Source organism: Cheilinus undulatus, linkage group 4, assembly GCF_018320785.1.
Source record: "Cheilinus undulatus linkage group 4, ASM1832078v1, whole genome shotgun sequence".
Taxonomy (NCBI): Eukaryota; Metazoa; Chordata; class Actinopteri; order Labriformes; family Labridae; genus Cheilinus; species Cheilinus undulatus.
Genome location: NC_054868.1, coordinates 20901468 through 20928093, shown reverse-complemented (window position 1 = coordinate 20928093; position 26626 = coordinate 20901468). Strand labels below are relative to the sequence as shown.

The 26626-nt window shown below is 37.4% G+C and overlaps 1 protein-coding gene across 1 annotated transcript; it reads left to right on the top strand.

The window, feature by feature from the left end:
• Positions 1-21596, top strand: cusr (Copper-only SOD repeat protein). The gene is made up of 10 exons (XM_041785954.1): positions 1-206; positions 5471-7544; positions 7880-7979; positions 10445-10519; positions 12830-12931; positions 14464-14596; positions 14737-14851; positions 17210-17331; positions 20874-20954; positions 21107-21596. Exons 1-10 carry the CDS (start codon positions 167-169, stop codon positions 21187-21189), a joined length of 2925 nt encoding a protein of 974 aa, XP_041641888.1. The 5' UTR covers positions 1-166; the 3' UTR covers positions 21190-21596.
• The last annotated feature ends 5030 nt before the right edge of the window (positions 21597-26626 follow it).

Below are 26626 nucleotides of genomic sequence, written 5' to 3'. Positions count from 1 at the left end.
AACACACTCAGACACACACTCCATCATCTTGTCGTTACTGAACTTCTTAAGTGAAGACTGAGCTGTTTTCTTCTTAGTCAGGGAGGATCTGAGTGACTTTTTCAGAGAAGTTTTGAGCAATCTTTGTAAATCCATCCTCTCTCCTGCTGTGCACACATCTGCCAACATGTGCCTTCTGACAGCAGCCCTGCTGTTTTCTATACTTGGTGAGTATGTTTCTCTCTTTGACATTTCAACGACAGAATCCATGCATAATTTACAAGTTCAGCAGGTTAATGTTTATGATGTACATACCTGATGGTTTAAAACTATGTGACACAGAAGGCAGAGAATGTTTGGATGCTTATTTCAGTACAGCTGTCTTTAGTAGCTGCTCCTTTCTCGGTTAAAGACTCAGTTATATAATGCAACATGACAAAGGAGAGCTGTTTATCTTTTTTAATCATGTTTTGTATTGTGATGAAGATTCACAGGCTGTCCAAATGTTATTGATGAAAGCTCAGCTCTGTGACTCCCACTTCATCATAGTAAGGCTTGATTGTCATAACGGTGTAATTAGAAACATATGATGTGGGTAAGTACTCTCAACTATAATCACGACAACTCACAGGGATAAACAGTTTGCTGGTTTAACATGTGGAAGCTAAAAACAGGGAACAATGCTACTAAATCCAGTATCTCACTAAATGGCTTTATCACTTCAGCTTTCAGAGGAGAAAATCACCTATTCGGCATGTTTTCATGTGAAAATAGGCCTCACTAATGTCGGGATCTCATGGTTTTATGCCTCTTAACTTAAGATGTATGGGTCTGAAGTTGATTTAGGTTTCTAAATAACATAATTGCATTAAACAGTGCAAACCCACAGCACATTCCTGCGTAAGGGTTTTCACAGAATTTAAACACAACTTAACTGAGCTAATGGAAACAATGCTAGACTAAGACTGACATTTAAAGTATCATTTCTTCTGGTAAGTCTCTGTATACCTGCCACAAAGCCAAATATAACCATAACATTAAAGAAATGAAAATTGCATCTTCATATACAGCTTTTGTCTGTAACTAGAAACTAAAATCGGCATGGAATTCTTCTGAAATATATTAATTCCATGTATTTTTGCTGCCTCAAGTTAACTTCTATTTGTTAAGTAATCAGCATTTGAAGGCTGTTATTAAAAGGTGTCTGAAATTCTTCTCTGTGTGTGGCTTAGTCAAGAGATGAAGTGCGGTTAGTCCGCGGTTTATGTGTCAGTGTGTCACTGGAGTGTGAGGATCTGTCACAGCTGTCTCATACACCGGCATTTTCAGAAAATCCTGCCTCATAGGTGCATGTGTTAAATTAAGCCGTTTTAAAAGTCGTGTTTCTTTAAATGTTTTATCCAGTGGTGTGTTACCACTATTATGGCAACTGGGTTTGCATATATAAACCAGTCAGACAAGAAATTAATGTTTGAATAAATATTGAGACAGCTGTAATCATTGGCTTTCTCCATTTAGCGCTTCAGTAAACTCCTTACAGTATATTTTCACTGACTTTCTTCTGCTTCATCATCTTGTTGCTTCTTTGAAAGGTCTTTACTTCCTCATACACAAAATTGACCATCAAGAGATTTCATCTTTCAACAACCCAACCTACACACACACCCCTCCACACTCTTTTTCATGATAGAAGAAAACTTTAAAGTGTGGCAAGTCTGCTCATCTTTTAATTTAGGCCTCCATTTTTTAGGCCTTTTAATGATTTTGTACACTTTAACCGTCTGACACTGTCAAGAAGAGACAAGCTATTTAAAGTTAAATAAGTTTGAACCATACATGCTAGCCACTAACTTTTCATTCCTCTTGCAGTCTGCTGTTCAGACGCTCGAATGATGCCATCCACGTCGTTGTAGCCCTTAGGGAAGCATTTTTACTGAGCCTAGAAATTGGGTGACTTTCCTGGGCATTTGAAGATTAAATCCACACCAGCAACTCTAATAATGAATTTCTTTTTATCCTTTTTTTGATCATTTCTACCACTAGCTTCACATTAGCCACCATATGTATTTTTCCCAAAATGATCGGCTGTGACAAGCAATGGCAGGCTGTTAACTTGTTGCATCATCTTTGTCAAACTGTGCATGTCATTACACTTAGATGATGCAGGAGGCGGCTTGAATAGCTCATAATGGAGGGAGTCCATCTGTGTCTCTGCAGACAGGAACAGCTTTGAATAATGGCACACAAATAACAAATACAAAAAAGTGCAAGTGCCTTTTTTTTTTTTTTTTTTTTTTTAGATTACTTGACAAAAACTAAACAAAATTTTGGTTGGAGTATTTATCATTAAATGTCTATTTTCAGCTAGTCTTAGTCTCACCTTCCTCATGGAAAAAAGGTAGATGGCAAACATTTTTAGTCTTCTTCAAATCTTCAAGTTTCCCTTTAGTTCAAAAATCCAAAGACATGTAACAGAAAGGCACCTACTTCTTATACCCTTTTATCAACTATTTCCTTTTTTAAGCTTTCTTTTCTTTTCTTTGTGTCTGCATTGTTCCCTATTATTGTCCTTAATTCATTTAATTTATATATTAATTAAATTAGTGCCAAACATCGTGGCCTTCTGGGGGAAAATTAAAACGCTTAAAAATGTTTTGACATAGCATACAATTGAGCCAACTTTATGACTTTATTTTTACCTAATACTAGCAAAATTGCATAAAGACACTTGTACCCATCTGTACAATATAGGGCTAAACAGCATGGTCCATAAGCAAAAATCCCATTCATTTTCATCGGGGATTTGATTATTAGCAATATTATCAAACGTATCCATGTTAGACTTACCTCAAGTTACTTGAAATGACGGTATATGCTCCTGTAGAAGAAAAGAGATCTTCAGATACCAACCTCGTTTTAAGAAAAACATGGTTTACTCTTCGTCTCAGCCACAAATACCACAATCCTGTGGGTGTCACAGTGATGTCTCTGATTGGTGGGGTCTCCAGTTGCCATGGGAAGGTCTACTGAGCCTGTGAACAAAGGCTTTCAGTCGTTGATGACAACATTACATGCTAGTATGAAGCCATAAATACACAAACGTTATAATTTCAATTATAAAGAATACAATAAAGTTAAGTTTGGGAAAAGAGTTACATTTATGCTTTGAAGGCTTGAAAAGCTATCATGAACAACGATAAGAATGCATCTGCAACTGCAGTGCAGTTGATTGTGGGATACGTACTTCCTTCCTCCTTGTAAGGAAATATTTTCGAGAAATTTTCAAATGCCGCTTTTGCACAGAATTAAATGTTTTATAGTCATAAGTACTCATGCGGGTTGGATTGATTCCTGCATTAAAAGTGTTGTTATAAAGATTTTACAAAATGTATATGGAGGATCTGAATGACAAATTTGTCTCTGGAACCAGTGCCACTGAAGAGGTGGGCAAGCACTGCTGAGCTCTATAGTTGAGCTTTCCCAAGCGTATCATGTTTAAAAGGGCAAAGCACACTAAAATCTCTGGAGGCTAATGCCACTACTATAGCCGAGAAACTCATACAACCCAACTTCAAATGTAGTGAAATATCCCTTTAAACACTTTCCCCTTGTTAGACACAATTTGCAAAACGTATTTCCCCTTTTTGCAAAACTCTAAACAAAATCTCACTCTCTAGAACACACTGTGATTCACTTCAGATGCCGAATGGTGACAGCCAATGTTAAACACAGTTAAAGCACAGATATCACTGTTTAGACGCAGCCAGTTAAAGCTGAAAACACTTGCTGCCAATGATTGCATGAAATCAAAAGAGCCAGTTTTTTGAGCGAAGGTGTGTGTGTGAAATGCAGTCCACAACAAGGTGGAGGTGGAAGAAGGCTAACAAGACCAAGACCTTGGACAGAAATTTCAGATGAAGTCCCTGTAAGACCAAGAAACAGAAAACAAAGACTCTGACGCACTGTTGTCTGCTATTGCAATTCAACATTTAGGTGCTCAGGCATTCATCATGGTAATTCTGAAGACAAATCAACCTGATGAAGGTTTTGAGGAACCCAATGTTTTCAGGCATTGTCAAAAATCTTGGAAATGTGCTGAAGAGGTGTTGTGGAGTGTTTGGTGTTTTGATTGTTGACCTCTATCCTGTACACCTGTCTGGGTGTGCAAAAATGTTTGATCATTTAGGAAAATGTAACTGCAGTTTTAGTATTAGTATCATGCATTGCAATGAACTTCACTTATGTTTTTTACTGCTTAAAAAATAATCTTCTTCCTGGAGCAATCCCTATACTCCCTAATACATAAGAAATTAAATTCAAGGCTGTAGTGGTAAAATTTGTCCCTGGAAAACAAATATTCTCTTCAGATAGCTTACTTATAAGAAGACTGAGCTAGAAAAGCATCTTTGGGTATATTTGTGTTGAAATTCTGCAAGGAAGCAGGAGTGAGTGAGTTGGAATCATACAAAATCAGTGGATGAGAAATACTGTCATTATTGTAGAGACAGATTAATTTTGATTAAATCAAAATGCCTTTTTAGTTTTAATCAACATTTTAGCCATTGTTTATCTTTATAGTTTTTGTCAAGTTTCGGTCACCAACCACTCAACATTTTATTCCAGTTATTATAAAGTCTTTATATTTAAGTGTTTACTTTAGCCAAAATATGTATTTTTTATAAACTAATTTTTAACACTGTCAAATTAATTTAAATATGAAAGACTCGTATTAAAGCACTTCAATACTTTAAATACCTTTAAAGCATTTATGTCTCATTTTAGTCTCCTTGATGAAAAATAAACCTTCTTTTAGTCAAGTTTTTTCACCAAAGCTCTACTTTAAGCTAGACTTGGTCTAAAATTCCTCATGGAAAAAGTTAGTCTACAACACTTTTTTTTTTTTTTTTTATCACATTTTCAGTCGATTATGTAGTCTCCTATTTAACAATAATAGTATTATTATAATGTTATACATCAATAGATTCATCTAGGTATTTAATTTTTTTCTTACTTCTTTATTAGTGTTTTATTTTGTTTTTTCTTTTTAATCTATTTCTTTTTTCTTTACTCAATTTAAATTTTTATGATAATATTAATATTATTATATTAAATTGATTATTTTGAACTTATGTAATTTTCACATTATATATTTTTAAATAATTGCTATTATTAGTAATAATAGTACTATTGATAATCATAATAGTACTATTAATAATAATATCCTTATGATTATTCTATTTATAATAGAATTCCTATATTTTTAAAGTTAGACTCAAAATTGTTATACATATACTTATTACAACTTTTTTTCTTTTATCATTATTATCATAAATTTGTACACTTCTTTGCAGTGCAGACTGGTGTTCTCAATGCCAAATAAGGATTGTTGAACTTTATTCCATTGAGTTGTCTCTTCCTGTTGCAGCGGTGTGAAGTCATTGGCTTTGGTCTGACCTGGGTTTGCGTAACATGCTCCTTGTTGTCCTTTCAGGCTCCACTTCCTGTGTTCAGTTTATGGCACCTATAAACATGGGAGGAGTCACAGGAAGGGTCGACTTTAATTCAACCTCCAGGATGGCCACTGTCAGCGTATCTGGTGCTGGATCCTGTGGTCAACTTAACTTTTCCATCACTGTGTTCCCAGTCAAATTTGGCCATTTTGCTCAGCCCTGCACTGAAGCCAACATCGGCTCCAGCATCTTCACCTTCACAGCTGATCCTGACTCCACCGTCAATGTGTCACAGCTCTTTGAGCAGGTGTCTCACCTGGATGACTACTCGCTGACTTTGCAGACATGTAATGGCACTACGGTTTGCACTGTTGTGACTCAAAATCAAACACAAGTGACTCGTCAGGCAAGATTTTTTGGCCCAATCGCAGGTAACGTTTTCATTCGAGTCAACACAGGACAAAGTAATCCAAGGATTCTTGCAGACCTTGTTACAATCGGTGATGTGAATGCCTCACTATCAAACACCACTCTCTATGCATCAGCAAACTCAGCCAGAAACTGTGACATTCTCCTTGGAAGCTTAGATCCCTCAACTTTGACCAATCTTGGCGTTGTCAAGGTGGGAACCCCTCTGATGCCTTCTAAATCCCGTCTGGACCTGGCCAGCTACAGCACCCAACGCTTTCTTCTGATCCCCATGGGTTCAAGTTACCAGTGTGCACAGATTTATAATATTCAACAGAAGAAGGTGAGCGCTGTGGTAAGCATGAAAGGGATCCAAGGTCACCTCAGCTTCATTCAGGCTTCTCCATTTGACGCAACAGAGGTAAGGGTGAACCTGACTAACCTACGGGGCAGAGTCGGCCCTTACCATGTGCACCAGTTTCCTCTCCCACCGATACGGGACCCTGTATCATCCCTGTGTTCAAACGACAATATTGGTGGCCACTGGAATCCCTTTGGTTTGGACACGAATGACGCATCATACCCAAGTGGACCTGGTTCAACACATGACATGTATGAGATTGGTGACCTCAGCAATAAGCACATGTCTCTTGCTGATCAAAATGAAGTCGACATGTCATTCCAAGACTACCACCTGCCTCTTTTTGGAAACAACAGCATCGTTGGTCGCTCAGTTGTCATTCACCTACCCGATGGTGCCAGATACGTTTGTGCCAGTATCAGCTATCCTGGAGAAGTGGTAGTATCCAGAGCTAGATTCCAGAGCCCTGTGGTTGGGGAGATGACGTTCACCCAGCTAAAGGGCAATCCTCTGTCAGATGTCTCTATCTTCATGGACTTGTCGTATGGAAATTCCTCAACTGCACCAACCCAAAACCACAACTGGCATGTTCACACCTACCCCATCAGCTCAGAGAGTGATAACGATGCGAACCGCTGCAGCACTGCAGGAGGACACTGGAACCCTTTTGCTGTCAACACAACAGACAGCAGCTATGCCCTCCATTGTGCCCCATCCAGACCATTATCCTGTGAGGTGGGAGATCTCTCCAACAAACACAGCACCCTCAACCTTGGCAACAAACCAGGTGTTGTGGAAGCAAAATACTTCTTCACTGATGTCACCGCTTGGTTGCCAAATTCAGGCATTATTGGTCGTTCTGTTGTCATCCATGAGGCAAACAGAGGAGGGCCGAGGTTGGCTTGTGCTAACACCACGATGGTTCGAGTCCCCAAGGCTAGATTAGGCCGTTGGTTTGGCCCTGGGATGGCGACAGGACAGATTCAGTTCACCCAGGCTGTCCCGCAAGGCCACACAACTATAAACGTGTCCCTAAGCAATCTGAATTCCATTGCCGGAGGTTACCATGTCCACGTCCTGCCCATCATACCTGGCAGCTCCGACCCCTGCTCCAATGCCAACATTAGAGGTCACTTTAACCCACTAGGTGTCAACATATCAAATAGTCCATCGCCTGGGAATGGCACAGTGGACCAGTATGAGATTGGAGACATCAGCGGGAAGTTTGGGTTGCTGACGAACCTCACTGAGCTTAAGGCTGTGTACATGGACCAGAGCATGCCGCTGACCGGACCTTTCAGTGTAACAGGAAGATCAGTGGTGATTCATTACAGGAACGGATCAAGGTGAGTGCCTTCAGATATGGAGAAAGGTTGAAAGAAATATTACTTACATGGCACTGAATGGGCTATATATATAATACAGAAAGAGAATGCAGGAAATTATAGCCCAGTTTTAGAAATTATCTGTGCAATACTGGACCTGTCAGTTTATTGAGGGCAAATGGGTGTTGGCTGTTATCGAAATGGTGCCATGTTCTCTTGCAACAGGTAATTTGCCTCTTTCACTGATGATGAATCAACAAAATACTGTAAAGGGATATTACTAAAGGTGGTTCCGGATATGCTTTATTCAGTTATGTTTGTGTGTGTGTGTGTGCTTTTATGTGTTTTGTGTACAGATTGCAATGTGCTAACATTGAAGCTGAAAGGAATGCAGATGGACAATTCACCATTGCCAAGGCTACTTTAAATGGAACCATCAATGGGACGGTTACAATGGTAAGAGCCAAAATCAGCCAAAATCTTCTGTTGTAGTTGTTTTGTTTTTTTTTTTAATATGGGTTGATCAATTTAGTTTAACCTCCTAATATCCTGAATGTAAATAAGAGTGGGTTACATTTTGTTTTTTTGTAATAATGCATGCTGTCAGAATTTTTGGTTGACCTTTAAAGTTTAAGTATTTTGCTTGAAGTGTTGGTGAATTCGCTATAAAATTTTCAGGAGTTTTCCTGGAAATATTATTGAAAGTTTTGGTAAAAATGTGCTTTGATTTTCTTTCTCTTTTTTTCTCAATTTTCATTTTCATTGGAATTTGGGGAGATTGGCTAGTTGGGGCGAATTGTTTGGAAATTTTGGGGAATTCTTATAATTTGGTAGATGTATTTGTAAGTTTTGAAGGGGAATTTAGTGGTGTGTGTGAGTGAGTGTGTGGCAGGGTCTTCAAGTATTTCCATGATAATTTGAGGGATTTGTCTGTATATTTTGTAATTTCATTGGAAATTTCATATAAAAATTAGTCGCAATTTTTTTTGTAAATGATCAGAAATTTCAGGAAGATTTGGGAAATGTAAGTCTGGGACTTTAATTTTAATTTTTTGGGTATTGGCATTGGATTTTCAAGATATTCCAATTAAAACTTAACAGTTTCTTGTAATATTTTGTGAGTATTTTTTGAGTATTAGGGAACTTAAACAAATTTGAGTAGAAATATGCTTGCTGAATTTGCTTGACAATCTGAGGAATTACATGGAACTCTTATGGAAGTTTTTATTTGAATGTTTATGCTTTTGATTAAGTTATTTTTGGGAGACATCTCAGGGTATAGGATACTTAAAAATACGCTTAAGATTGCAAAAATGTAGGTTATTACTTTTGAAACAGTATGTAACTTAATGGAAAGTAAAATTTTCAGGAAAATTCAATACTTTTATTAGAAAGTGTGTTCATGCATTGTCCTAACAAGTCTTTGTGGTCCATCATCCAAACAGCTCTCCTGTCCCTCTCTCAGTTACCAACACCATTTCTAAAAGGCCCTCAACAACTGACCAACTGGCTGACACACAGCCAAAATATCTGCTCTAAACCTTCTCTTGTGTTGCATTTTCTGCAGAAACAGGACCTTTGGGAGATTTCTGTACATAATTTTTGGTTAAAACAAATTCCTTCAAGACTGAACTTTTAAACTAATCAGGCCCTACTGATCCCAAATACGTGGGAGAAACTAAAAATGCATTTAAACTAAAGCTCAGGTGGCTAGAGGTTTAATGCATTTTGTAAAATGGCCCCAACAGGGGACTCTCAACCAAAACAATTACACATAATACAGTGTAGTATAGACCAGCAATGCCCAGTTCTGCTCTTTACTTGATTTAAATTAATGACTCTGTTTGATAGAAATGGCACCTATAAAGTGTATTTCTAAACAGGATGAAAACTGTTGAAACATATTTTCAGAGAAGTTGAGGGAAAACTGAAGTTGTTTTGCAACATTGACTTCTGAGGAAGACAAAAAGTTTTATAGATTCTGCTTCAAGACTTGAGGTCCCTTGCTTCTTCAGAGGGTTTGTGAACAGGTGATAACAGTTCATATTCCATGAATGTTTAAATGATTTTGCAAGGCGTGGATAGAAACTGGCACAGACGCTTTCTTTAGCAGTTAAGGATCTTATTCATTTAAACAGAATCCCAAACATCAAGTGCCAAAAATCTCAAAAAAAAGCCCCTTTTGTAAAGTTTGGTGCTGGAACATTTTCACATAAGAATTTCACTGGTTATGTGTCAGAAATAGTTTAACAGAAAATCACACAATCAATTGATAAAAAAGTCACTAAGCATCGGCTATTACCAGAAGATGCACTACTGCACCAAATTGCTACAGGACATATTCAAAGGATCTTTCCTGCAAACCTGTTAGCAGCAAACTGCCACAAAAACATGACTAAGTATTTCTACTGCTCGGCATGCACAAGATGAATTCATGAATTCTGTGGTTGGTTGGGGTGCTTGGAAGCACAGTTTTATCTTAGCTTAACACTGGTCTGCTATAGCCAGAGAAACCTACGCCTGCCTGAACTAGAAGCTCACTGAGCAAACAGCTGTCTCTGTCAGCCATCCTCCAGGGACCTCATGCTGCGCTCTGTGCTACATCTATGCATGAAAAGGGGGAAAGCAGCTATATTATTGAGGACAGACTGATAGTCTGAGAAATAAATGTGTTCTCCTAACTTAAATCTGTTAGATGTGCTCAGACAGAGTAAACAACTGAAAGTAAGAAAGGCCAGTAAAGGACACCCACTGCTAATTATACGTAGCATTCAAAGATCCTGAGTCTAGTGTGTATTTTTCTGTGTTTGAGCACAGTAAAAACACACTTACTATTGAGCTATTGTGAGTAAAAGAGTAAAGATTTAGATTTTCTACTGTGATTTTACTCAATATCAAATTTTCATTTTGTCTCTTTGCAGCGCCAGCAGATGTTTCCAGATGGGAGCAGCAGTGACACCACGATAGAAGTTAACCTTCAGTCATCAAATCCAAACGTATGTAGACTCTTAAGTTTGAACTCAATAGTTTTTGACAACACATATTTTAAAATGATGCAATTTCATCCTTGCCTTGCAAGGTAAGAATCCATCTTGGGATCTGAAAATGGACCTGACCAAATGCTGCTGCCAGTGTAGCAATTAACTTTGATGTAGCTATAGTAAGGCAACAGTTTTATTAGAACTGGGCCACATTTCTTTATTCAAACAAGAGCAGAGAGCTGTATTGAAAGCTTTTCTTTGCGTAGGAGATGTTGTTGCACTTCTCCTGACCGATGTTGGCATGGGTTTTATCCACCAACAAGCTTTACTGTTAGTAACCTACAACAGCGCCAGCCTGCTGAGTTTAGGTTTATCTGAGCTGCGCATGCCTAACCTTGCAAAGCTCCAATCCACAACGTTTGTGCCTAACCGAAAATGGTTTGGACCAGTTAGTGACATTTAAGGAGAACAGGACGGTGGCTAAAAGCAGTGTCCGGTTGTACTGTGAGCCGTTGGCAATAGCTGCCTCCAGAGTAGCAGTTAGCTCAGAAGTAGCTATGGTATAGTGTCAGTTTTGTCAGAAATGGACCATATTTCATTATTAAAAAAAGAGCAAATAGCCACACTAAAAGTATATCTTGACGGAAAAGATGTTTGGGCTTTTCTGCCGACCTGGTTACTAGGTATGAGTTGTACTGTAAGCTTTATATAATGGGTACCACCCATAGACTGTAGAAAGAATTGGACAAACCTCGTGTGACGACAGTTGTCTGCTTACAATAGGTGGAGTAAAACGGCTTTTGAAGCTCATTCGTGGAGGCTTCCATATTGAAATCGCGGCCACTGAACTTTGGATCAACCTAACGGCCCGCCCACTGAGCGCGACTTCCTGTCAGCCTGTTGGCTAGCATTCTGGTTGACAGGAACGGAGCCTCTACCTGCCGAGCTATTTGACAATCAAATGAGACGCACCAATCACCATGAAGTGAGGTTTATCCTGAATATAATCCAAACGATCGTGGTACAAAAAAATTCACCCCCCGTACAGAGGGAGCACAATAAGACACTAGCTAATGAGACACGTTTGGTGTTTTGAACCAGGCTGTAAACCAGTTTATTTTGTGTGTCAAAACCGGCTGTTTAACATGTGTGCAGACGGAACTTCCGGTTTTCCTGCAGCCAGCCTCAAGTGGACAGTCACGGTATAGCAATTTTTTTGTACTTCCGCATTGGCTTCATTTTTTAGGACTGCAGGTTGCCGCTTGGTACCACCACTGTAGCGATTATCTTGGAGGTAGCTGTAGTAGCTTTACCGCTCTAACACTACGGTAGTGCGAGTCTCTACAGCTCATGTTACCACTGGAGCTGTGCATACCTACTACCTAATTCTGTCTCATTGCTCTGATTGGCCGGTATTGAATGTGACAGACAGAACTTTCATACAATCACCCTCTGGGATTTTTATTTTAAATGTCCCAAACACAACATATGAAACAGTCTGTCAGGTTGATCTTTTCTGTTTTGTCAAAAGTGTAAAAAAATACTGAAGCTTTTTTAAAATTAGATCTCTTCCTTAAGACAGATGCAAAGGAGAAGAATAAATCCTAAAAGCAAACACCTGCACACTGTCTTGATTGCACAAACTCATCTTATGCCATTTAGACAGTGTGCAAGTGTTTGCTTGTAGTTATTTAACTGTTTATTGTTGCTTATTTGGTTATCCATGTTATGGACACTGTTTGAGTTTAACTGGATTTAACTCAAATTTCTGTTATAATGACAGTCCTACATACTGTCTGCACTCTCCACGTGCAAATGTAACTTCAGCTTCTTATCAGTTGTGAACACCGGGCTACAAAATTAAGTATTTTGTGAGGACAGGAAAATCATGAAGAAAAAGTTTCATAATATGTGAGATCTGTTAAGTAGGACAAGGGCATGGACAATAACATTGAAAGTGATCAGGAAACCAGAGAGAGTTCACGTCCCAGCCCAGTCAAAAAACACAGCAAAGATAAGATCAAATCAGCACAAGTGGGCCCTGTAATAAAGGTGACACTGTTTACTGAATTTCTCGAGGAATTGCCTGCTAAACTTACATGGATCTATGCGACAACAATGTAATGAGATTTTATCATAATTTACTCAGCTGTTTCCAAAGAAATGGACCCTAAAAGCTTGTGAAATCTTTTGTTTTAGGTGATGATTGAAAGTGCAGCTGAATTGATCAAGATCAGAGAAATAACATTTGTGGGTTTGTCTTTGATGAATTAAAACTGTAGCTTTCATTTGCACATGCTTACATGCATATTTTTCTCCTTCCAGCTAACGACTGCATTCATGGCCATCAAAACAAACCGTGTGGGTGCCAACAATCAGTGCGATAGTTTGGGGAACGTTTTCAATCCCTTCAACGTGACAACTATGGTGAGAACATCTTTATCTGTTACTTCCCTGACTCTAAAAAAATGTTTATCTTATGTAGTATTTCCTCATGTTAGGCAAGCTTTGTTTTATTTTACACAATAACAGGCATGAAAGATAAACCTGAAACTTGATATTATCTCCTAATAACTTATAAAGATAAGACTATAATCTGGGTTGCATAACCTACTTTTTTAAAGACATATATGATTTCAAACAAAAACAAAATTACAACAAATGCTTGATAGTCTTTAGACATGTTTGACAATAAGATCAATATATCTCAATTAATTATTCTATACGATCATGTGTTATTATGAAGTGCATACAATGTATGTCAGCATCAGACAAAAGGGATTTGAAACAGAAAACCTCTGTCCTCTGCAAGTACAGAAGAATATCTGTTGTCTACTTTACAAGACTACTGGCATATACAGCTGTTAATCATCCACATAACATTGAAAGCAGTCCCAAATGATGCATACCCAGAAGTGCCAGATAGAGTGAGAGTAACACCTGACCCTGTGGCACCCTGTGCCTAACAGCACAGCACTCAGAAAACAAGTTATATGAGACACATTGAGATCTTTCTGACAAGGAACATCTCAACTGCTGGAGCACCTGGTATGAGATTCCAACATAATTCTCAAGTCTGTCTGATAAAGTACAGTGCATATCAAAAGCAGAGCTAAAATCAAACAAAAGAAAAGAAGAGGAAGTATCACTCATGGGTTTTAGATTCAATTTGACATAATGAGGAATAAGAGCTCTAGAAAGGTTGCCTTCCTTCTTCATGTGAACAGCAAGTAGCAAAAATATTCTAGGATTGCTTTCAGTTTTAACAGACAAGACCGCTTCCAACAGTGTTTTTACTTTATGTGAATTTTATCTATGACACAAAAACGGTGATTTACGGTTCAGTAAATGCAGTGTAGATTGCAGTTGTGTTGCCATAGAGGTCAACAAAATCATGGTCCATTGTAATGTTAAGGTGTGATAACTATATTCTGTTTTTATATTGAATTATAATAACTCTTATCATAGCATCAAGAAGTACAATATAGCCAATATGACCTTTTTTTATGATGTTAATCCTTTTTCTGAGAATGGAATAACTTTTTTAAGGTAATTTTAACTGTGTGGATGTGGATAGGCGCATTGATTTGAAAAGTAATGTCAGACATCATGGTACCAAGAATGTGGAAGTGGAACCTGAGACAACTTCCAGGGAAAAATAATCAATTACTTCAACAAAATTAACACTGGAACAGCCACGCTGCCAAACATAAAAAATAGCAATAAGTGCTACTTGATATGTAATATAAACATATTTATAGCCAAAAATCATGTGCGTTTCTCGGCAAAGTGATCCCGACTGATATGCCGCTTAATAACTCCAAAGGAAAGACAACAAAGAATGTCTATCATTAGAAATGTTAACATAATGTTCAACACGACGTGTATTACTTTTAACATCTAATATTTTAAAACATACGAATCTGAGACAAACTTGACTTTTTTTAAATCTCCATCAGAGCTCCACCTGTTCAGCCGACACCCCTCTGAACTGTGCGGTGGGAGAGGTGTCTGCACGACAAGGCAACGTCAGCCTGACAATGAGACAGATCCTCACTGACAGCAACGTGATACTTACTGGAGACAACACAGGTAACACTCAGTATGCTCTTTGAGATAAGTGAATGTAAACTCACAGTACTTTGTACTTAAATGTGTTTTTGTAATCCAATGTAGGAAGGAAAATGTGACAAGAAAAGATGCAATTGACTTTTTTTTGTTTATGTCTGTAGTGGTCCTCAGATCTCTGGCTTTGATGGAGGGAAACACCGTCATTGCATGTGCAGACATCCTCCCAGAATCCCCATCAGCCCAGCAGACTTTTCCCACTGTCTCTTCCTTCAGCAGGTGAGAGCTAAAAATAATGCTTCATGATTACACGTGTTTCATCAGGAGTCTTACCTCTCTTGGCAGACGTCATGCCATGTTTGCCAAGCAGAGCCAATAAGGGTGAGGTGAAATTTCAAACTGAAGTAGGGTGTCATTTCTGTAAATACTCTCACCAAGTTTGGGTGGTTTTATGGAAAGAAATATGATTCTGACTAATTTCAGTGTGTGGGAGAAAAGAGTTGGGTGGAGCTCTTTTATGTAGCAGTTTGGAGCCTGTGTTGGCTTCTAAAATTATTGTACAGGAGTAAAGCAGACTCTGGTCTGGAGCAAGCTTGGATTATTCTTTCTAGAGTTTCAATAGATTGATAGCCAGATTGATGATAAATGTGGCAATCTGATACCACACTCTAATGATGCCATCTGAAATCATCTGAAATCTGTGAGATTATCATGTTACTGTAAAAGATCTGCAGTACTATCAGAGTGTGTAATGTTAGTCAAAGGTATTCAGCAATCAATGATTTTTAAACGTGTCCCCACTTTACTCTAAAAATACTTAAGTCTTTTGGAATCATCTTGAAGTAAAAACGGCACTGAATCATTTCTTATTTTTACCTTAGAATAAGTAAAGAATGTGAATGGTCTAAAACAACTTTGTCATGCCTCTAATGTATTAAATGTGCTCTGTTGAGAGTTTTAGATGCCTCTTTTCTTATAAGTCATAGATGCCATTGCGCAATCAAGCACAGTCTCATCCAAGTAAAACAGAAAGAGAGGTTTCACTCTCACGCTTATTTTCAGACCTGTCACTCATCGCTTTTAAGAACTATTAATCTGCATTAAACCATCTGAATCATTGAGGAAGCAGAACCAGGTGTTACCTGTTTACGGCGGGCAAACATGTCAGTCTTCTTTACAAATCAAAAGAAAACATGAAATGCAGGTATATCCTCTTGGCACCTCTAGTAGATTTGATGAACTCTTAATCAGAACGATCTGTTTGTGCCCTGGCATCTTTAAGATATTTAAACTATACATAAAAAAGTAGGCCTGTGTTTTTTGCCCATCTAAGCTCTCAAGGCAGAGGTGCCAACCATTTTTCCTTGGAGTCCCCCTCATTACCCATAATAAAGAAAAAGCGAAAATGAACTTTCACATTTTATTATTATAACTGATTAAATCTCAGAATATGCCAAACCACTGCCCTGACACACCACAAAGACTGTTTCACACAAGCATGGGATATCCCTGATACCAAATTTACTTTGACTTGGATATTTGACAAAAGAACAGCAAAGATGAAGCCAACATTCAGAGGTGAATTCCAGCCAAAGAGTAGGAAAACTATAACTGAACCACTACAAAGCCAGGCCTCTACCAGGTGGTACTAACTATAATGTGGATTAAATGCTTCACTCATGTGAGTGATCCTGCTGAAGTCTGGCAAAGCACATGTGGCTGTGGTTTGACATTTCACCATTCCACGTTTGCTAGTCACATACCACACGTGACACACAAGTCAATAGTCATCTGGGCCAAGTGCTTCAATTACAGAAGTGTCCCTGAAGAGAAATTCCCTATGGTTTTAAGGTTATGTTATTGGGGATGTGGTTACAATTTGGCCCCTTGCCATGCCACATTTTAGCCTAGATGCCAGATAGATGCTACATTTTCCCTGGAGGTTGATGCTTTTAAGTGATGACACAAGTTTTGTACATTAGATAAATGATTGAAAAGGTTTAACCTGACTCACCAGATCAACTGTTTTAAATATCCATCAATATAGCGAAAGCTATGCTCACAAAGCAGCTATGTGAGCTACGCAGCTACTTTATCATAGCTATGTTAGCTTTCACTGTGGTTTCTAAAACTCACGTTGCTAAAGCTAACTTAGCTACATTAGTTTATGTAGTAATGCTAATTATGAAGCTAGTGTAGCTATGTTAGGTCTAGCTGAAGCTAATATGGCTAAAGTGAGTCCCTGTTCATGTAACTACTTCTTAAATGGATAAAAATTCAATCCCTGATTACACCTCTGATCTTTTTCTCTATTTTATTTATGAAACATTGTTTACTCTGTAATGTTTGTGATGTGGCTAGTTCATGAATGTAATGCCAGACTTTGTTTATGAATAAAACTGAACTTGAAAATAAAATCCCAAACTGAAATTATGTTGTACCAGCAAATTATGGCACTTCCTTTCTGAGATCTACGCAGTCTCAGGTGAACAGTCTGTGAGAGAGGCTGTCAGAGATGAGTGGTCTGCAGCCACACTGTTTTGCAACATTTGGTCATATCTGGGTCATACCCCTGTACTACCAGTGAACTTTGCATCATGTTATCATTGAGTTGGTTTTTCCTTATTTCCTGCCCAGGTATGACTTCCGTCGTCGGGTTGCAAGAGTACTGATGGTGTCAACATCAAGAATCACCATCCTGCCCGGCTCTCCCCAAGCCAGTGGCTCAAATTGCCAGACTGTTGTCTACATGGTGTCTGGTAAGGCCCAAACCATCACAAAATAATATTTTCCTTTAAGCATTTTATTGTGACACTGGTATCACCTTTCAGCACAACAGTGTGACATTGGTATCATCTTTCAACACTACAGGCATGAGGAAAACTATCTAAGGAGGATACTCAGTGAAAATTCATTCCTCTTTCTCCTTTTGTAACCGGGATCGTGTTAAAGTGAAATCTTATACATACAACCTGTCACTTTGACTAGCATAATTACACACAGGTTTGCTCCAACACCCAAGCAACAATGCAACTAATGCAGGTTGCACTCTGCTGTTTGGCCCGAGTTTATTTTAATAAGAACTAGGACAGTGCTCATAAGACTGAATGTCTAACCTCACTGGAATTTAAAGAATTACATCTGGATATCAAAACAAAACAAGCATCAGTCATTTCTAAATATATTTGTGTTCACAAGCAGATACAAATATAAGGGCAGTAAAAACACCCTATGTGTCCTCAAATGAACCAGTGGCTCAAACACCAAACACTTTTTTTTTTTTTTTTTTTTTTTTTTTTTTTTGATACAACATTTAGTTTCATTCATGCAATCTGTTTTGACAAGAGATGCTCCAGTGGTGCAACATCTATGTGACATTATCACTCCACCTCAGCCACTTACTGTTAATCTACATTATAGTTAATAGTGTTTATTTTTTAAGGGTTACTAAAACACTGCAGCTCTTATTTCACTGATACACTATGATACACTTTTGGGTTTGTTTGACAGCATTAAGGTTACAGTGAAGTTGTGTAACTAGCTAAATCGATGGAGTGGTATATAGTAATCTGTTTCTGATGATTATTGTTGTAATAAACAGAGGGCTAGGTGAGTGACCTCACTGACGGGGACTGAACAGCAGTAGGAAAGCTGGCAGTGTGATCAAACCTATTGCATTGGGTTTTGTGCTTGTAAAAATGAAAAAGCCCCCATGTTTTTTTTCCCTCCATTGACGAAAGATTGAGAAATGGAAGCTCTGTGGCTTTTAGGCTGAACATAGAGGGAGTTAAAACCGTAATTGTGGGACTGGTGTTGTGTTCTTGCTGACTTTAAGCCAGCGTTCACTCTGTGACAGCAGGAGCTGTAGTCAGCCTGCCTGTTAACAAATTCTTTACACATTCATTAATGTATTAATGACGTTTTACAAGTTTAGATGGAACTGGTTTAACAAGGTTGAACGCACACATAAGGTATGTGATGTCAGGTTATGACCTCCAGCCAGATAGAGTCTTTCAGTTTCAGATTGAATCAACTTTATTTATCCTGAAGAGCAACTCAGATTTTGCAGTCTACCCAGACCATACATACATTTAAAAACAACAGCAAATATGAAATGTCAGAGACAATAAAGAAAAAAAATAGACAGTAAATGAACCAAGATGCTCATGTGGCTCCTTTAGAAGTGATACACCCAGTATTAGGCAGGATTCAAATGCACATTTAAGAACAGCAGCAGACAAAAGTAAATAAATAAGATACACTAAGGTGAATTTAGATTATATTTTAAGTCTACATTCATAGAATGAATGAAAGAACCACCTGCATAAGAATAGATTAAACGACGAAACTGCAAACAATGAAAACAAAATATTTCAAAGTTTTCAATCCATGAGACTAGGATCAACGTTTAACAGCCTGATGGCAGAACAACCCTACAGGGGCTGTAAAGTGACGGCCTGAGGCATGTTGGAAAATTAATCCTTTTTGCTTTTTTGTCCACTTTTGTGTCACTGTCTATTGCCCAGTTTGAGAGAGTCTTAAAAGATACTCATTCACCCTTATAACTTTGCTTTTATTTATTTATTTTATTTTATTCTTTTTTTTTTTTTTTTTGCATTAACTTACTGGCCATTGGATTTGCTCTCAATAACCACCAAATTGTATGGTGAGTCTCTGCCTCAGGTCAAAGAGTTCAGTTATCTCGGGTCTTGTTCAGGAGCGAGGGTGAAAGGAAGGAGAGATTGACAGATGGAATTGGTGCAACGTCAGCTATACTGCAGCATTGTGCCAGTCTGCTGTGGTAAAGAAGGGGCTGAGCTAACAGGCAAAGCTTTTATTTTATCAGTCAACCTACCTCCTAACCCTCACCTATGGTTGTGAACTTTGGGTAATGATTAAAAGATTAAATGAGATCTCAGATACAAGTGACCAAAATTAGTTTTCTCATTGGCTGGACTCAGCCTTAGGGATAGGGTGAGGAGTTCAGACATCTTCTTTGCATAAAAAGGAGCATCTTATCAGGATGCCTCCTGGGAGTCTCCCTTTGGAGGTGTTCCAGGCACATCTGGGAAGAGAAATCAGGGAAGACCCAGAATGTGCTGGAGGGATTTTATATACTGTCTGGTCTCAGGATCCTTCAGAAGGAGTTGGAAAGTGTTGCTAGGGAGAGGGACGTCTGTGTTGACTTGCTCAGCCACCACGACTCGGGCGTAGACAAGCGGAAGAAGATAGATGGATATATGGTTTTCACTTTTAATTGGCTAAAGATCCAATCTTCCATTTACCACCATTCATTATAATGGAATGTTTTCTCCTAGAAAGAGCAGGCTGGCATTGTTTGGGCAAGTACCTGGACGATTGCTCTTATAAATTAGAGGTCTGTTGAACTGAATATCAGCCTGGTTGTGGTCATCTTTGTCCTGCAGCCTCAAAACGGTTCATTTACAGTTGTATACCATCACTCCCAAATGTGCAGTATTACTAAACTATTCCATTTAAGTCTTCTAATTGGACTTTTTTTTTACTTTTATGTGTATATTTGATTTCATTTACAACACACTTGGCTGCCCAAACCTAAATGGCAATCAGAAGATACTTTAAATTCTTCTTCTGATTTGGTTAAATGTCGATTTTATCAGCATATATGAACTGCAGGTCAGTCTATAAACCCTTTAGCTACCTGAGGCCTTCAGCACCGATCTGTGCAAGCTGTGTGTTCAGGTTTTGTTCATCAGGACAATAAACAATTATGGGCATTGAACATCTTTAGAAAAGCTGAAAAATCACTCGGTAACCTGATGCTGGAGTTGAGTATCTGTGTGTCTCATTTTCTATCCCTCCCTCTGTCTCGGGGGGAACAGAGAAGTACCTGTGCAGAGGTTTCACACAGTATAGCACAGGACGGCCATTTATGCTCTCAAAAGTCTCCCACAAGGTGCCGAGTTTACTATTGCAATTCTTCCTGAGAAGAAGGGGCAGGGTATTTGGATTATTGTAACACCACAGAAAACGGCACAGAAAGTGGATGAGAGGGTGATTAAAAAACGACAATACTGCAATAAAAAATGGCACCATCTACTGTCAGTCATTGGCTCGAACTAAAGAAAGCACACTTCTCTGACAAACAATACAAGAGAAAACAGAACCTTTAATGGAACCTGTTGCACATTTTTGGTGTATAATTGTTTGACCTAATGATTTTTACTAATCTTTAGAAATACTTATGAATATGAAGTGTCTAATCCTGTCCATAGAAGCCTTACGCGTGATTAACTATTGCCACATCTTTGTGTTTTTAAAGGGGACGTCAGCAGTGCTCTGCTTAGCTCTGTCACAACCAACGAAACGATGGGCCCGTTCAGAGAGTCCGACGTCTGCACACGTAAGAGAGCTCCACACTGTAAACACATACTCAACTTGACTTTAAATGCACAATGTGCAAGTGACACTGTTTATTTGTGTAAATGAGTGGAGGGTGGAGTTTAACGATTTCCAGAACAACCTGATTATGATTCTCTGATTTGTTGCCCACAGGGAGTGCAGGTCCGCTGCTGCTGCCAGGAGGTTTGCTTCTTTACTTGATGATTGCTGCTGCCTGCCTGCTGCCATCTCTGTAGTTCTGATATTCAGCTTCACCATGCATCATCAGAGGGAAAAACACTGTAAAATACTGAATATGTTTAATGAATTAAGTCAGCCAATTGACATGGTCATCAAATTAGTAATCAAATTTGATTCTATGGCTTTATTTCTTTGGTTAAGTGTGGCCAACCTATCAACATTCTGCTATCTGATATTTTCTCTAATATTTTTTTGAAGGCAACAAAGTTGCTGAGTGATAGAAACTTAATCTTTGTACATAAAAAAATCTTTCTTTTATCCACTATTTATTTTGATTGTTTCATAGGTAGGTAAATTAATGCTGTATGTTTTCCATCCTCCGGACATGTTTTTCTGCATTTATGCACTATGTCAAAGTGTGTAAATATTTGGAAAATTGTGAATAAAAACAACTATGTTTGTATACCTTGGGTCTGTGACGTATTCTTTCCTGAAAAAAAATAAATATACTTTGCAGAACAAAAAAGCTCTATGATGCATTTTAGAAGGGGAATCTCATATTTTGGCAGCTCTCCCCAGTAAGGCCTATTTTTTGAGTTGTTTAATATTTGAATAATGTAATTTTGCTTTTATATGTTTGAAGGCTTTCATGATATCTTGAGTTGCTAGTTTGGGATAATTTTCAGTCATACTTTACATAACAAACAATTGAAAAATATTGTATGTTATATAAGTGATACAGAAAACATACTCTACATTGACAAAAGTATTTGGACACCTGACCATTACACCAACAGGGACTGTAAGGAGACTATATTCAAACATGTACTTTACTACTTTACTGCTTCATGGCTGAGTTGCTGTTGTTCCTAAATGCTTCCGCTTTCTAATAAAATCAATCACAGTATACTAGAATATCCAGCTGGGATGAAATTTCATGAACTGTCTTATTGCAAAGGTGGCATCCATCACGTACCACATGAGTAGGGCTAGATCAGTCAAGTTTTAAATAACTGTAAGTCATCACTGACTTTGCGCATCTTTCTAAGTGATGTGATTATTCATTGACAATATCAGCCATATTATATACCCTTATCATTTTGACTACCATTTTATTTTCATCGACTACTTCACTATGCTCAGGTGCAGTTCTAATGGCTTTGAGGCCCCAGGCAAAGAGTATAATGAGACCCTTTCCTAGACTGTGTGATTTAAATTAAGTCTTTCACTTAAGGTTTCACTTTTTAAAAAAAGTCACACACAGCTCAGTGGACAAGTCAAAAGTCATCAGAACCTGGTCTACAAACAAAGATACCTCTAAAAAGTCTTCTGCTCCTGCTGAGGAGACTAAAGTCCTTTTCAGGACTCTGCTATGGACATTTCATGAGACTGTGGTGGTTCCAGCTGTCTTGTAAGCAGTGGTCTGCTGGGGAGAGGGGAGCACAGAGAGGAGCAGAAAGTGACTGAATAAGTCATGAAGGCCAGTTCTGTCTTGGACAGTCCCTTGGACTCTGTGGAGGAAGTGGGTGCGAGGAGGATGTTGGCCAACCTAACATCCATCATGGACAACCCCCCTCACCCACTGTATGGCACTGTGGGGATCCTGGGCAGCTCCTCTAGCAAGAGACTGTTACGCACTCCCTGCAAGGAGTGCTACTGCAGATCATTCATTACTACTGCTATCAGAGTTTTTCACACCATCAGGTTAAATTTCACAACATCTCATACACATAAGGGTACATATATGTATCTATGTGTATGATATGTGCATTGTATAGATTTGTACAAACATGTATGGGTCATTCTACAGAATTCGTGCAAATTTCAGTCCCATACTAAAAAACACATTTTAAAAGACAAATCATTACCCTTGATATTTATTAATGTCATGTTATGAGCTGGTGAATACAAATACATAAGTTCAGACAGTATTTGATTAAATAAAAAAAATGTTGTCCTTTATATGTGACTTTGTATTGGGTAGGGGCTGTCCCAAACTCCTTATTGGCTAAATTTCAGTGAATGAAAATATTTAAATGTCTTTTAATTCTTTTTTTTTTTTTTTGAATGGGTTAATTTATATATCTTTTTGATTTCTTTTTAAAATGAAGTTGAAATATTCAAATTGATTTTGTGGTTTTGTTGTATCATACGTCACAAAAGCTGTCCTATGTTTTAATGTCACTACCAAAACTAGATGAGTAATTGTCCATAGGGTGAGCCTGTTTTCAGCTACAAGACCAAAACTTTACCAACAACAAAGACAGACTTCCCCTCTCTAAAGGCCAAATGGTGGGTACAGAAGTGGTACTGCTTTTTAGTTATTGTGTTGCAAAGTCTGAAAAATCAAACTTTTTTTTTTAAGACTGTCACTACCAAAACACATCATTTCTGCAACTAAATAAATGCTTCTGCTTTTATTAAAAGATGCACTGTTTTAATTTATGAACATCTTTTCAAATCTTTGATTGCTAGCTAGTTTTAGCCTAGCATTGCTGAGTTTTGTTACTAATTAGCTAAAATTGTCACTACCAAAACAGTCACTACTGAAACGGTCACTATTGTGACATATGGTAAAGGTACAGCGGTGACCTGATTGTTTCGGTAATGACGAAATGAATTTATGTCAATTATTTTTAGACAAAAGAATTGAATTTTCAAAAATATAGATAAGTCTTATTTCTATTTAGTCATTTATTTTCCCAGAGAGAGATAAAACATAAAATGCCTTGAAAAAAAGAAAAAGTGAAGCAGAGCAACTCGTATTTTAAAGAAAACTTAAAAACAGCTAAAACTGAATTTTATTATCACCTTCATATATGTTATACAGCTTTCTCTCCACCACCATTGTTTTTGATAATGCTAGTATTAGTCATTCTTCCATTTTTATTTGTTACTAAAACAGTTTCATTGAATCCCAGAGCAAAACGACTTCAGTGCTATGATAAATTGATAAATTAATACTTGTCTATTATAATAGGACACATCAGAGAGCATAGTCTAGACCTGCCCTCCTTGTAAAGTGTCTTGAGATGTCTTTGGTTATGAATTGGCACTATACAAATAAAGACTGATTGATTGATTGATTGATTGATTGATTGATTGATTGATTGATTGATTGATTGATTGGTTGGTTGGTTGACTGATTGACCTAATAACTTTAGTTGTGGAAAGTTCAAACACTTTGATGCCTTCTTTATCAGTTTTATCAGCTCATTTGTGACTCTACTCAAATGTTTGTATTCAGTGTTTCTAGGTATGCACCTTTTTGTCCATCCAAATAAATTGATATGAAAGTTGATAATAATGTAATATATCTAATTGATAACAAGGTTAAAGTCCCATTTCTTGTCTTGAACATGTGCATGTGAAATTGGTTGTCTACATTTGACCCATCCTCTGGGGAGCAGTGGGCTGCACCTGTCATGCACTGGGGGTGATCTAACTTAACTATTCCAACTTGATGGTGAGTGCCAAGCAGGGAGGTATTGGGTCCCCTTCTTTTAAATTGAATTTCAAACATAAATTATGTTATGAGCTAAAATTTAACAAAAAAACAAAACAAAAACAAAAACAACAACAACAACAACAACAACAACAAAAACCAATAAAGATACAATAATAGAACCTTTCAATTTTTTTTGTCAAAAATAAAATACCTCTCATTCTCAACCAACATTTTATGACAATGACTGTTAAGTGTGCATCTATTTTCAACTGTCAAAAATTCTGAAGCCAATGCAATCAAATTTAGAAATTTTACAGAGAAGGATGATATGTATATTTGAATGAATCTTAAAAAATTGATGTTTACAAATTGTTTCAAAAATGATTCAAATCTATTTTGCTCTGAAAACCTTATAAATTAATTTTAGAAAATTGTCTATATGGGGGGGGGGGCACAATGAGCAAAGGTAAAATAATGATGTTTGTTCTGAATAGAACAGTGACAAATTAAGGGAAAGTAAATTTACTGAGGGATAGTTTGAATAAACAAATATAGTTCCTCACTAAATATGTGTCCTTTAGATATAGTGCAACAGACATATGGTAAAAATGTTTACTAAATAGCATGCACATTTTCAACAAATTCCAACTCTGAATTTGCACCAATTCCAAATATGTTGCAGACACATTTCCAAAGTGGGTGATTTTTAATGACATTACACCTCTGATAATGTAGACATGTAATGTTACCTGGAAATTTAGCCCCTATTGCACTTCAGTACCATGTAGGCGTACACTGTTTGTGTTTTCATTTGTAATCTGGTCTTGGTCTTTCCACAAGTAAAGGTGTAAACAAATATTATGTAAAATACTATTGTTGTTGTGGTTATTATTATTATTATTGCTATTTTTGTTATATTGTCTTTAAGTATTGTTTGCATATTTCTTTTCTACTTTTGTTATATATTGCTAATTACTTGCCCCTTGAGCTGCTGTATTAACCACATTTTCCCCAGTGAGGGATCAATAAAAGTTTATCTTATCTTATCTTATCTTATCTTATCTTATCTTATCTTATCTTATCTTATCTTTGCTTAGCTTAGCTTATTTTATCTTTTAATGCTATATCTGTTGTTCTTATGCAATAATTCAACAATTTATATGTGTTGCATGCCATTTAACCACCCAGTTAACAAACAATTAGCTATTCCAGTGCAATAGTTTAGTGAAGGGCATACTCTGGCATACAGAGCATACCCAATTCTGAAATTAGAGTCAGACTATACCCAATAAAGAGTAATTTAAGAGTATGCCCACTTCTGCATGCATCACTACACCATAGGGATATACCTTACCAGAAATTGCTTGATATAAAGATATTTTTGGTCTTTTTCTTGAGGGAATTCAATCTTGCTATTTGGGCTAGGGGTCCTCCTGGGAGATTTTTTTTTTTTTTTTTTTTTTTGCACAATTATTATCTATTTGAATGCTATTTTCTTCACTTTTGGGCCCCTGTAGCCTACATCTAAAACACACTTCCTGATCACTGAAAGTAATTTTACACATAAAAGCTTATCTCATTGATTCATACCTTGAGGTCCCAGGAAATTACTTATCTTGCTCATGGTCAAACCGCCCTTAGACTATTACATGATACTTTTATATTTGAATCACTCCTTAATTGTATGTTTTATTTTTTTTAAATTTTTATATTGTGTATTTTTTATCTCTAGTTAATTAATTTCATATTTGTCATTTTTATTTAGGCCTACTTATTCACATTTTTACTAAAAGATGCTATATTTGATATAGGCTTCTATTTGAATTTACCCCGCATGCCTATTTGTGAGTTTATTGGCTTCAGTATTATTACACTATTGTTAGGCTTTTGCACAGAATAATTTATGCCCTTTTGTGTAGGCCTGCTTACGGCCTGGACTGTAATTATAGCCATATTTAGATATTTGGCGTTGTTTGTTTCTTCAGTGTACGGTTCAGTCAGAGGGAAAGAGGCGAGTCTGCTTTTCTCTGCGCCTACTGGAAGAA

Excerpts from the sequence above, each read along its gene's own strand:
- cusr (XM_041785954.1), top strand. The coding sequence starts at position 167 with ATGTGCCTTCTGACAGCAGCCCTGCTGTTTTCTATACTTG. Across the intron at positions 207-5,470 it reads CCTGCTGTTTTCTATACTTG|GCTCCACTTCCTGTGTTCAG; the intron begins GTGAGTATGTTT and ends TTGTCCTTTCAG. Across the intron at positions 7,545-7,879 it reads CATTACAGGAACGGATCAAG|ATTGCAATGTGCTAACATTG; the intron begins GTGAGTGCCTTC and ends TTTTGTGTACAG.